Source organism: Micrasema longulum, unplaced genomic scaffold, assembly GCF_059751315.1.
Source record: "Micrasema longulum isolate JH-2025_06_02 unplaced genomic scaffold, ASM5975131v1 h1tg000855l, whole genome shotgun sequence".
Lineage (NCBI taxonomy): Eukaryota > Metazoa > Arthropoda > Insecta > Trichoptera > Brachycentridae > Micrasema > Micrasema longulum.
In genome coordinates this window covers 54647-69233 of record NW_028278047.1, presented here as the reverse complement: position 1 = coordinate 69233, position 14587 = coordinate 54647, and the positions used below count along the sequence as shown (strand labels likewise).

Sequence of the window (14587 nt, the reverse complement as noted above, 5' to 3'; positions counted from 1 at the left end):
GTATTTGATGATTTTACGCATTTGCATTTCAATAAATTTACCGTAACAAATTTACGGTAAGACATAAGAAAGATCACCGTAATTACACACTGTGATGCACAGAGCACTACATTAATACTTTGATTGCAGCGAAGCTGATTATTTTTTATTCACGGAAGGTAAAGTAATTACTCTTACCACTTTTAAAATCTTGTATCATGTATAAGTAATTTTAAAACATTTTTGATAATTTTTTTAACCTGTATTGGGTGTGCGCATATTTTTTTAATTAAAAAAAAACTTTTTTATTCTTGTAATTTTTAAAATTTGCACTCTCGTACTAGTTTAGTTTGTATATATACATACATGTAATTTTTAAACTTTTTATATTTTTTAATATTTCTTTCCCAGATTGTATAATGTATACATCATTTTGAATTTATTTCCATATCTAGTATTATGTTTATTTTGTTATTTTAAAATATTTTTCATACCTTAATAATTTGTAGTGTATCATAATTTTTATTCTGCTTTTGTAAATAATGTTATAGTTTAAAATATAAAAACGTCTTTGAATAAATATTGTTATCTATATGTCCCTAAATGAGTTTTTTTTTAAAACTCCTTGGGAATATTATATAAAATTATGGATCATATGTTTTCTATTTATTAAAAAATAAAAAATAAAAAAAAATGTCCTCCTGCCAGGAATCGACCTAAGCAAATACCTAAGCAAACTAGGCAAACGCGCCAACCCCTACACTATGAGGTAGACTTTTTGCGATTTTAAACTAAAAGTAAAAAGCACTCTTCCAACGTTCTAATAACACAAAAACAAAGACAAAAAAGATATTTTATTTTCCTAGTGTAAACTCAAACATCAAAAACATTATTTTTAGAAACAGAACGATAAGACAATACTTTTTTAGCGCCCGTTTTTATTTTCAAAGAGTTTTTTGCCATAAAACTACGGCCTATCCTGTAAATAGGCCTTCATGGAATGTGTCAGCATTAACAATTCATTCCTACATCAATTTATCATGATTCGAATGCATTTTTAATGTGCGTTTTAACCGCGATAGCGTATTTGTGATGTAGGATAGTATGTAATTTTCAGAACACCATAATTGTACTGGCGCCGACTACTCATACTTAAACGTGAAACTCTTTTTCATTATTTTTATAGCATCAAATATAATTTTTGTAGCAGGGCGAATGCAGTCTCGGACCTACTGCAGGGTCGAACTGTGTACAGAAACGATTATGCGCAGCTTACCATTATATTTGACTAACCATAATAATTTTTTGCTGTAGCTTTATTTACAGAAAAACAAATAAACAGATACTATTTATTTTAAATCATTTCCACCGTTTGTATTTTTATCCAAATATTAATATTAATAAAGCGCGCCCAGTACCTGCGGTGAGCTAAGAAACTAGCCTAAACGACTACTTTTTACAAACAAATAAGCATACTATATTTTAAATGTCTTAACCCCAGTGCGGGTTTTTTCTCTTAGATTAAACTTGCAGATACAACTATTTAAATATTTTTGATTTGGAAAACAGTATTTCAATCATTTTTTCTAAAAACCTATTTATCTTTGAGATGGTACTTTTGACATGGGACCATAATTACTTTCATGCGTCATATTGCAGGACATATGGCGCTCGACGCGGCCGTTTTTAGCACTTTTAATTTCTATAACAACTCGGTCAGTTGACATTTTAATTGAATACTTAATATCGACTGAACTCATAGAGCTATTTTTATTTTTGTTATGCATTGTGTATTAAAGTCATGGATAATATATCTATATAATATATAACATATCACGAAGTTACGTCGTTTGTGTGGATTTCATGGATGAGAGTTGTTGTATCACACAGAACCACAAAAAATATTAATTTGTAGTATATATTACTTATATTATGTTCCTTCTATGTAGGTACTATAAATGATATTTTCTATAGCTTTCCTCTAAATAAAATCACCATTTGCCACTGGAACCTAGAGTATCTATGATACAAAAAATTATGTGTTTTAAATATATATAAAAACTATGCCGAACTCAGTAATTATGAGTGAAATAAAACACATCATGTCTATGTGGTCGCGGTCGAAATTCGGATTCGGAAAACAAGATTTACCAGCCGTAACCTATCCCCTGTCTCTTTCCTGCTCAGTAGTCGGGCGTATAGTAAAACGATAAACAAAGGTGACGCGTATGCAGAAGGGAGCGACATACTGAATAAAACTTACAGTGGGCCGATGTAAAAAGTCCGTACTTTTTACTGTACTATTTGTTTTGCTTGTCAAAGCCGACGTGATATGACGTGACGATACTTGCTCCCTCCGCTGGTCATTTCTTTTCCTTAGGAGACAACTTTTTAGGAGTGTTATATCTATATATTATATTTCAATGAGCATAATCTGATAAACCAAAATCTCAAGTCTGGTCATATCAAAAGCAGACACAACAGAAGGGCGTGTTTGACAAGACATATGAATATAGAAGTAGCTAGGAATGTATGTCCGGATAGACGTGTGTTACGTTCCATTCTGTCTGCATACCCCTACGGGGAAATATCGTGAAAAATGTTTTCTTTTTCAAAGAGGTTTACATTGATGATTAACAATTGCACGAATACCTACAGCTCTTTGCGCGAAATATAATCAGAATCCCGGACAAGTGTTTTGGATTTATTATGTATTTTCTTTTATGAGAATTGCAGTATTATTGACCTGACAGTATGATGTTAGACACTGAGGGAATCTAAAAAGAAAAAAATCAAATCTTTTGAGATGTGGTGTTCGCGGCGAGTACTGCGGATTCCGTGGACGGCCAGACGTACGAATGCATCTATTCTCCAGGAACTGGACATAGGAGAAAAACTGATATCTATGTGCGAGAAAAAAATCCTACAGTTCTTTGGGCATATTTTCAGGGGAGATTCTGATAGTTTGGAGAAAACTATTCTCCTGGGAAGTGTCGAAGGGACAAGGTCGCGTGGACTTCAACCGACAAGATGGAGCGGCACAGTCACTGAGTTATCAGAATCATCACTGACGAATGCCTATAGAAGAGCACAAAGCCGTTCTAGATGGAGGGAGACTGTCCACAGACGAGCCATGCCTGGAGTCAGGCGTAATCACCATCCTCAGACATAAGGCACGGATTGAAGAGAGTATGATGTACAAGGTTTGTGATTCAAAACTGGATTTTTTCCTGGCTATCTTTATCTGGGTAGGGTTGAGAAAATGGAAGGATTTAGGGTGTGGATCTTTGTAGAAACTTCCCGCATTTGCTTAATGAAAGTGAAAACCACAGAAAATTCATTCAAAAAGAGCTAGACTATTGATAGACATCAGTAGGCCTTCCCATTCACTTGAAGAGGTAACGGCATTTTGAGTCCTGTTAATTTTTATTGTTTTCATAACCATGAAAGATAATACTTCTTGTGTCATTGTGACTTATAGACTCGATGGCTGATGTTAGGTATAAAATCCAGAAAAAATAAATCAAATCAATTTAAGTCCGACCGTAGAATATTCAATTCAATTCAATTCATTTAACTCAAATAGAACATATACATTACAAACATATATTCAATACGTACATATTATAAAAAAATACATGAAAGAGACTCATGTCAAAGTAGTATGAGAATCCTGCTCCGGAAAACCCCTTCGGATACATGGAACAGATCAATATCCAAAGCGATGTTGTTCAGCATAGCGGTAGCCTTTCAAACAGGCATAACTATAGGCAGGTCAATCGTGTATATCGGAATATAAAACAATCTATGCTGACGCTGTCTTAGGTCAGCATAGATTGTTTTATATCAGGAACATACAAACCAATGCTTATCATAATCTCAGAATTATCGATCATACCACGCAACAATCGATAAAAATGTGTAGTCAAATACACATTCCTTCTAGTCTCTAAACTGTTGCAGCCAAGCGTACCCTGGAGAAACTCGGTCAGGTAGAGCCAAGGATAATTCCCGCAATCTTTCATGTAGAGATATCTCAGAAGCTAGATAGCGCTTTGCCTGATATACTCGAGGTCCTGGGGTCGATTCCCAGCAAAGTCGGCATAAAATCAAAATTTTATACTGTGATTTCCATCATAATATTGTATAGTGCTTTGACTTTTGGACATAAGGCGTAAAATTTATCATTTACTTGTCCTCACATAACGAATAATCAAGTTTCAGATCGAGTTGACATTGTTAAAATAAACTGCATCGAGTAACGGAATTTAATCTAAATATTAAACGAAATCTGTTTCTGAGGGGATGTTCGACGGATGCAATATAAAAATCTCCACGTTATTTCAGTGTGCATATTAAAATTCCGTTTCCAGCAAAGACCTGCACTTAAAATATAAAGAACATCGTAAATAAATCATGTTTGTAGTGTACCAAGGATTATAAGAGGATATTTTAGGGAAATAGACGAGGGGGAATCTGTTTGAACAAAAGGATGCCTGGAAAGATATTAACAAACTATAGAAAGGATATTATTATGAGTGTAAGTAAACTGATGATAACATTAAAATACTATACCGTTTTTAATAATTTACACGTTTTAAATGACATTTTTTTTAACTTACGCACCCTCACACATTTACTCACACACATTCATTCACACACATTCATATACACACATAAATACAAATATATACAATTTTGGTAACTCTTTTCTTATGTATTATGTATTATTAGATTAACAATGGATTTTTTTAATCAGAAACTTCAGCCCTACGGGAAATTGCATACAAAAAATGTTTTCTTAAAATGTAATAGCTGTAAAATTCCCGAACAAATAAAATAAATAAACAATAATAACAAGCAGGTTAACAGTCAAGTATCGCCGACCGTCACAAGCTAGGAAATTCTAAGTTTAAGAAATGCTCAGTCTCTGTTTAAATAATGAGGAACTTCAGCCCTACGGGAAATTGGATCAAAAAAAAATTGAGAATTAAATTATACGGCAAAGTTTCTTAAAAATGTACGAAAAAAAATATAGCGCTGATAAAACGACATTTATATATGTTTATATTTTTTTTAATTTGGCTAGTTCAACATTCGTAGTTTAGTAGATGATGATGATAATTATTTTTTTTATGTTTTTGGAAAAAAACAATAGTTTTTTACATAAAACACACATATAATATAACAATAATAGAATCCTTAATATTAAAAAGAGTCTGTATACATTTTCGAAAGAGTCGATTTACACTTTTTTATAAGTCAATGTACATATTTCACAGTGAATAATAACAGTTATTACTGAATTACATTAAAATAAATACCCAGTAATGTTCTAAAATAAATTAAAAATGAATAAAATTAAAAATTGCAAATAATTGAAATAAAATCCTTGTTTTTCGTAAATTCTAAAACACACGAATATTTTTATTTTTATGAATTAAAAAAAAAAATGGTTTTTTTTACAATTTATGCGTAATTTTTAAAATATGAAAACAGTGAATCGAGATTGATGAATTTAAGAACTGAGGGGTAATAACGGTTCGAGAACAACATTTTTACATTTTCATCAATTCGATTAATTATTTCCGGTCTAACTTCTGTTTTTATCAAAAAGTGCGCGGAAAAGAAATTAAATATCGCTTTGAGCTACATTTGGAATGACGAAATAATTTTCCGGCTGAAGAATTCAACGTTATGTATGATCAAAGGGTAACTTTGTCAAATTTCATTATTCCAAGGCCGACAAAGTCAAATTCAGAAACTTTAATTTGGAGATTTTTCGGTGGGTAAAATAGTTTTTATTTAATTATTTTCCATTTTTATTTATCATTAGATTTTTTATTTTTTTATTTTTTATTTAGATAACAAATAAAAATTCAATATTACTACTAAACACATTTATTTTTACGTTAAATTAAAAACATATATTTACGCTAACGTTTTCCATTACGTAAAAGAAATACACAATTCTTGTGTACATAATAGGAAGTGACGTCTTACAATAGTTTATTTTATTTTAATTATAAATATTTTTAGGATAACATATATAAATTACAAAAAAAAATAAAAACGATATTTTTAATCAATGTAAAATAAAGAAGAATTATTAATGTAACTTTTCACTTCTTTCTTAAATACTCCGCAGGCAGTGGCGCGTAGGGCACTGGATTATCAAACCAAATGCAGCGTATTTCGATCATCATTTTTAAAAACAAATATCCTTATAGGTACAGCGTCATCGGAAAGCGTTTAGATTTCATAACAATGTTTTGTTTTTAAAATTATTTGTATATTGCTTAATAGTTTAGGTAGAATTAGGTGTTAAAATTTTAATCGTACTACTATCTATAATAAATACACTACATTACATCTGTTACATGAAAGTGAGGTGATCAGTCCACTGCATCATAGGTGGTTAACGCGTTTGTCTACCATTCTTGAGGTTCTGTGGCTCAATCACAAATAACTATCGACGTGCTAATGAGCGACGTGATAACAATTTCTCACCATGGTTGTTTATTGTATTCGCGATCAGAACGGAACATCCGTGAACACTTAATATTAAATGCCAAAATATTTTCGTTTCGCGACGTATAATCCTGCTGCGCAATCACATATTTGAATTTCATAGTTATAAATATTGAAAATATTCCAAAACTGCTTTTTTTATTTATTTATTTATCATTTATCATGCTATTTATTGCATTTAACCGGCGGTTGGCAAGCCAAATGTCAAGAAAAGCAGTCGCATTGTAATTTAATTTTCACTTTTTTTTTTCAAACGTAATATATTGTATTATTTTTAATACTAAACGCCGATTTTTAGCCAGTGAACTGTATTTATTTACGAAAAAAACAAACCGATACGAACGTTGACTTAGAAATTACACACGCGTTGACTTATGACTGCGATAACTTAAGCATGTTCATTGTGATCGCTCAAATGCTTAGCATGTTTCTAAGCACGTCCATAGATATTTGTAATTGAGCTACTGGGTTGGATTCCTGGCAGGGTGGAAGTGAAATATTTTAAAGATTGTTTAAACTGCAATATTTTGCTGTTCCTGTACTGGCACCTAAAGCGTAAAACTGATAATCTTATATTTGTGTTTCCCTAGGCAAACGCGCTAGTGAAATGAGTTTGAGGAAATATTTCAATGAATTCATAATTTGAATATAATATATTAAAAAAATATATTAGGTACACCTAATGTATATTTTTATTTTCTTATATTTTTTGCGAAATTCAATATTTATTTGTCAAAAAACTGTTGGTTCTTTGTATTATACTTTATATTATATATAATATTAGCCATTGTTATATGTGACTTTGGGCCGTTATCAGGGAAAATGTCAATTCCGTACAAAAAGAAAGATGGTGCGATGAAATCATCTACCCATTTTAGGATATCTTTAATGAGGAACTTCAGCCCTACGGGAAATTGGATACAAAAAAATGTTTTCTTGCGCCGGGTAAAAATTAAAACATTAAATTGTAATGCAAAGTTTCTTGAAAATGTACGGAAAAAATAATAAAAAATATGTTAAAAAAACGCACTACTTTGAATGACGTCACTGGTTCATGTATATCAACCTATGATCTGAGAGCTATGGAAGATTTCCGGTCTGCTTGTCGCTTCTGGACCAATGGGAAGAACCGAATGAAAATGAGCGGAAATGAAACTCTGACGTTACACGCGGAGTTATTTCAGAAATACAAAACTTTAAAAAATCCTAGCGCTGATAATACGATATATAAAATAATACGACTTAGTTAAATAGTCGAAATAATAAAAAAATAATAAAAAAAAATAAAACCACTGAACTTCCTCATTGCTCGGAAGTGTGTACTCGTCCTGACGCCCTGGCGTTTTGAATCGATGAGAACAAGTGGTAATCGGAAGGGGCAAGGTCTGGGGTTTAGGCCGGACGCTCAGATCTTACCAACCAAGCTGCAGCGCCGTGTACTTTGCCAACGAACGAATATGTTGCCTGGCATTATCGTGGAACAATTTGACTGGCCTTCTTTTGAAGCCCGCAAATGACCGTTTCTCGTCGATCACATGGTACAAATTAAATGACCTCAGTCAATTCGAGCTGATTAATAAAAATTGAAAGACGCTTTCTTATTTATTTTTAGTATGTTTTTTTAATTTTTTATTTCCATGATATTTTTTCTTTTAAGGAATACTCCATAAACATTTATTTTAGAGACTTGTCAGAGGGAGGAAAAGAAAGGATTTGGAAAAAAGTGATGAACTACACCATTATTTTTAAGTTACAATAAATCCTGTTTTTTTCTTAGAAACGTGTTGTTTAATTTTATAATAACTTTTAGCGTTGTTTTTTTATCCTTAAGATATTTCTAATGTATTCCTCTTTTTATACCTGTTTTGAGTGTGTGCAATTTTTTGTAGATTGGCTGGATTTCCTCCCTAGGAAGCTATTAAGATCTGAATTTGTTGCAACAGAAAGGGAAAACGTTTCGAGAAGGTACACGGAAATCTAGGCATTTACAAGGCTTATGACCTGTCATTGGTTGGTTTATGTGGCTACTTTACACACTGTGTAACATTCACCATTCTGCCTATGTTTAAACATCCACATTTGATCAACTCTTCATCTGTTGACTTTTGTGAAGTAAAAGAACTGAAACCTTTATCACGTAGATGAGAGTTCATCCTGCTTCACCAGTCCACTTTCGGACTAATATATATATATTATAGGCTGAAACGGAAAAAAAACATAAAGCTAAACTAACAGACAAACTCAGATACTTATATTATGTTTTCCAAAGAATGAATAATATTTTAACAAAAGAAAAATTAGAAATGGTACATTACACTTTAATTTCATCTTTAATAACATATGGTATAAAAGGGTGAAGAGGAGTCTTGGACGTGCAATAAAAATTGGACAGAAAAATATAATTAAGATAATGTACAAAAAACATATACTATTTTCTAGTAATAAATTATACGTAGAGTGGAAGCCTTAGTTTTAGGAAATTGTATTTATTTCAGTGCCTGAAATATGTTTGCTTAAATAGGGAATTGTTTAGTAATAATTTAAATCGTATCAGCAATAGACTCGATAGTGTACTGTCAGTTCCAAAATGCAGAACTAAGGTCGCGCAGAGGCACTCCTTACATGTTGGTCCAAGACGCTTCAATCTTTTAACTAAGGAATTACAAAACATTAAGTCAGGCATGGAAGGAACACATAGACACCTTCTTAAAAAAAATAATTAAAAAAATAGTAAAATGCATACTACAAATAAATCATGTTTTCGTAATATCAGCATATGTCAATTTGGTTTTTCTTTTCTTTTTCTTTTCTTTCCATGGTCATGTCACACCATATTTATATGGTATAAACTTAATAATTAAAAAAGAATCGCCCACGCCCAGACGCTGAAGTTTTTGAGGGCATTTTTTCCAATTTATGTGTAAAAACATGTACAGAAAATATAAACGGAAAAATAATGAAACCCACTAAACCGCGAAACCGGCTTGTCAGCAGGTTTCTTATTTTTCCTTTACAAAGAAAAACGATAGAGAAATTATATAAATTTAAAAAGTAATATAAACATTTTTAAGAACTAAAAGCATACCTAATTTTCACACAAAATTTATTTGTAAAAATTAAAATAGATGACATTAAATAATAATCAATACAAAGCTCTGTTACACATTAACCATATAATTTTTTTTTTTTTTAAAGTCTTTGTCAACATTTTCTTTAAAAATCATCTTGGGAATCTTATTAATTTTTTTAGTAATTGTATAAAGAAGTGTTCTTTGGCCATACTTGTTTACAAACCTCGGTACTGACAAGCTTTCGCGTTGTGCTAGCCTTGTATTATGTGAATGTAAATGCCTCTTCTGGTAGTTACTATCAAATCGGTTTCTAGTAACAAATTTGAGCCAAAAGTTCGGGTACCTCTTCTTTATCAAGTCTAGGTGATCTGTTAATTAATTTAAGAGCCGAGGTTTGTAAAGATTGAATTTTTTTAATGTTGGTTTTACAAGAAAGGCCCCAACTGGTAATACCGTACCTAATAATTGATTCTGCTAATGATTGATAAATAAGTCTTAATGTTTTTATTGGTACAAAATATTTTATTCTAAACATGCTGCCTATAACTGTCCTTAATCTTTTTCACAATTTGGTAATTTGTTTATCATATTTTAAAAGATTATCAATAGCAATGCCCAAATACACATATTCATTAACTACACCAATTTTTCCACAGTTACATAATTTGACAATACCACTATGAAGACAGTTCAAACTAAGAGAGACTATATTAATCTGATTCAGTGCTAGTACATGAGGGGATCTGACATGCATAATTTTAGTCTTTTTTGCATTTATTATAAGACCCATATCATGCAACCATTTAAGCAAGGAATTGTGTAGCTTGTGTTGTAGCTTAATTTCAAGATGTATTTTTTAAAGTTAAATTTAGTTATTATATTTTTATGTAAATAAATGTCTGGAAGAAAAAACAAATAAAAAAATAGAAAAATATAAAATAACGTTAAAATGTTATACTTTAAAATTATGAGAATTGTACTGTATGTTTCCTGAATAAAATAAAGAATTTAAAATAAATTTTACGTTAAACCTAACAAAATTAAAAATATTATTTATTTCAGTATCTTAACCTATCGCATAAATAAATATTGGAAAATTCCTTACTATACCTACAGATTGTACAGAAAAAGAAACCAAAAAGGTTTAACTTATTATTTTTTGCGTCTTTATTGTTTCTAAGGGTTGAAATTAAATTCTGGTTGCACCAATGCTCAGCAAACTGACTCATTTTGGGGAATCTACCGCGATTATTAACGTGTTACTACAACAAAGTTAGACGTAAAAAGTTAGGGGAAAAACATCATCCACTTGTTTTTCAAGCGAATTTCTGTAGAAAAAACAATTTCCTCGCAAATAAAGCGGTAGTGGTTAGCGGACATTGGCAGTAGAGGTTTCATAAAATAATTGCCAAATAAATAAACAGGGTTGGAAAAATTGACAAAAAAATGCTATCAAAAATAATTATTAATATTTAAAGCATAAACTTTGTGGTCAAACATTTTACTAAATGTTATCAAATATTTGTACATAACCACCTAACGACTTTTCTATGTTTACCGGTTTTGAGACGTACCCGTCTCTTTGTCAGGACACCAATTAAACCAACATGCAAACCAACATGCAAAACCCACTATACACCTTCACCATAGTTGTTGCACAAAAACATAAAACCAACACGACATGCATTTTAATAAGCACATGCACTGATTAGGACAAACATGCACTGATTAAATTATGAAAATATTCTCTTGTTTGAGAATTAATGAAAAAAATAGTAGTAAAAGTCAATAATCAAATGGAATTCAACATTTTTCGAAAACCAACTTACACGGATATCGTCCTTGATAACTCATCCAACCACTCTACTTCCCAAAAAAATTCCGCATTCCATTCAATGTTACATCGTTTAATAAATGTAAAAATTTAATAAAGAAATTGCTATAAATAATGGATATACAATTGATTTAACAAATACCCTTTTAAATAGAAAACTTAAGAAAAAATCTTGTCAACAGTAATTATAATAATACAGATAATGATAATAAATGGAGAAGATTTCTTTATGCAAATACTATATCCACAAATGTGTCCAAATTTTTAACAAATAATATCAAACCTGCTGTTTATTCAAATAACAATATTGGTTAATTATTGCTTAATTATAAAGATAAAAATAGTTTATTAAATAATTCGGGTATTTACTAATTAAAATGCAATTTTTGTCCTTCAGTTTACGTTGGAAGAACATCAAGAAATATTGATATTCGTGTTAAAGAACATATGGAGTGTCTTCACAATAATAGTTTCTCTGAATTCGCAAATCGCCTAATCAATTTAAATCATGACTTTAATAAAAATACTGGAGTTAAAATCTTACATACTAATTTGTAATAATCTTGCATACAAAAAGTGAATAATAAGGAAATATTTCACATTAGGAAAGCTTTAAAAAATTATGTTCTTTTGATCAATAATCAAACAAACTTCCAATATAGTCCTTTATGCGATGTTCCACTGTAATGGTCACCCTATAAAACCTATAAAGCTTATCTTCTTCTCCGTTTCCTCTACTTTTTGCATTAATTCTTAAACAAGAGAATATTTTCAGAATTATATCAGTGCATATTTGTCCTAATCAGTGCATGTGCTTATTAAAATGCATGTCGTATTGGTTTTATATTTTTGTGCAACAACTATGGTAAAAGTTTATAGTGGGTTTTGCATGTTGATTTGCATGTTGGTTTAATTGGTGTCCTGATGAAGAGACGGGTACGTCTTGAAACTGGTAGACATAGAAAAGTCGGTAAGTGGTTATATACAAATATTTAATAACATTTAGCAAAAATAATTGATTCGCTTAAAACAATTATTTATGAACCTGCCCCAATATCTCAAGTAAAAATACGTTAACTGGATAGAAATTAATAAATTGCCAGCCAATAGGCTATTATTACGAATCGAAAATAACGATGAATATATCTTTGATAGGCGTACATAAAAGCATAACTGCAAAATTGTATATTTTTAGGAGAGCAAAACAACCTTATCATGAACCCAATGTAATGGCAACCGAACTCATATTTTTCGAAATGGGTTATTATTGACAGATTTCATCTGTGTAATCACATTCGATTAATTTGTACAAATAACAGAAATATTCCAGATATACTACTTGGACCATTAAAGATGGGATAGAAATGAGTTACGTATACTACTAAAACTAACTTATACTGTTTAAATTTGTTGCAAGAGAGAGGGAAAAGATTTTGAGAAGGGAATATGGGAGTTTAGGCATACAGGGCTTATGACTTGTCGTTGGCTGGTTTAAGTGGCCAATTTACACAATGTGTAAAATTCACCATTCTGCTTATGTTTGAACGTCCACATTTCCTTAACTCTTCCATCTGTCGACTTTTGTGAAGTAAAAGAGCTGAAACCTTTATCATGTGGGTGTTTTCACTTACTTAAGTTGAGATGTAGATTATTGGATGAGCACCAGGTGCTAAAAGACAATAAGTCAGATTGTAATAGTGAACAATCGGAAGGGCTGTAAATCTGTTTGAGAATTTAAGTGTCATCAGCAAACAGCCAAATTGATGAAGTAAGAAAAACATTTTTAATGGTTTAACTAACAATGCATAAAAAGCTAATTTTCATTGATAATTTAAGGGTTTAAAAACGAGTTCATACAAAACATTGAAGTCGGTGTCACGTGTATTGGTGTCACCCACCAAAGCGCGCTTCTAACAAAAATTGTGAACAAATATGGCGCGGTAACGTAATACGTGCCTTTTGTCCCATAGGGGGCGTGAAACGTCTCGTTTTCAGGTTATTCATAATAAGCACATTTTAAACGATTGTAGAAAATTTATCAGACGTCTCAGGGAAAAAATAACCGTACTGTTTTTATTTATATCACTACAGAGATGGGTAGAATTTTTGTTTCAAGATTATGGATATTCGAGCGTTTACAGGGCTTATGACCTGTCATAGGTTGGGTTCAAGTGGCCACTTTTATGTAGATACTCTACAACATTCCCCATTCCGCTTATTAGCGAATATCCATATCGGTGACATTTTTGGTTTTTGTATATATGTCATTAAACAAGGAAAGCTTTCGCTAGCGCGTTTGGAGCGCGTTAAATAAAAATATACCTACTCCCCCTTGGGATAAAACCCAGAATTGTGTGTGTATAAATATGTAAATATATATACACATACCAAAAATAATATTGTGTAACTATACTGTTATTGTAGCAATTTTTTGCTTATTTAAAAATAATAAATCTAAATATGAAATGACCCTATTAGACTGATACAAGATAAATATGATTATGCGTTTAGTATTATTTTGTAAAACAAACATGCTGAAGATTCTGGTTAATATTTAACTTTAAATAAGAAATTAAAATTAATCTTTTTAATATCGAATATTGTTGACACGAAAATAAAAAATGAAAAAAGCTGATTTGTATAATTTGAAATAAAAATAGTCAGCTGGTTCGAATCACGATTAATTAAAAATAATCAGCTGATTTATATCATGATTTTGATCAAATCAAGGCAACCCTGGAAAAAGGGTAGGTTGGGGGTAAAAAGCCCTCTGCGATCATTCCCAGTGGCAGCCCATAGCACCGGGTTTATGGCTGATCAAATATTTACCCTGGCGCAGTGGCGGCGCGCTGGAGAGCAGGATTCCTCTATAAACAAGAGAGAGAGACCCTCCCACGGAGAACTCCACCTGGAAAGCTCCTGGTCTCCTCCAAAATTGATACTTAAAAGAAAACACCATTATCGTTTCCAAGATTTCTAAAAGCGGATCATATGAACGGCCAGCGGCTTAGGCGGAAACATTAAACTTCAAATCGAAACGAAAAGAATCATACAGAGAAAAGAGCTTTTGTACTTTAGGGTAAATCAACCGCGATTACGTTTATACTTAAGATAGTGCTGCGATTAAAAGTCGAATAATTTCAAACTTTTTACAAAATAAATTTTTGTATGG

The 14587-nt window shown here is 31.4% G+C and overlaps 1 protein-coding gene across 1 annotated transcript in view; it reads right to left on the bottom strand.

The window, feature by feature from the left end:
• LOC148278610 (uncharacterized) overlaps window positions 1-14374 on the bottom strand; it is a 99796-nt gene extending 85422 nt beyond the window's left edge. The window contains exon 1 of the mRNA XM_088231150.1: window positions 14245-14374. Coding sequence (XP_088087276.1) covers window positions 14245-14374 — 130 coding nt within the window. The remainder of the gene's footprint in view (window positions 1-14244) is intronic.
• Between the last annotated feature and the right edge of the window lie 213 nt (window positions 14375-14587).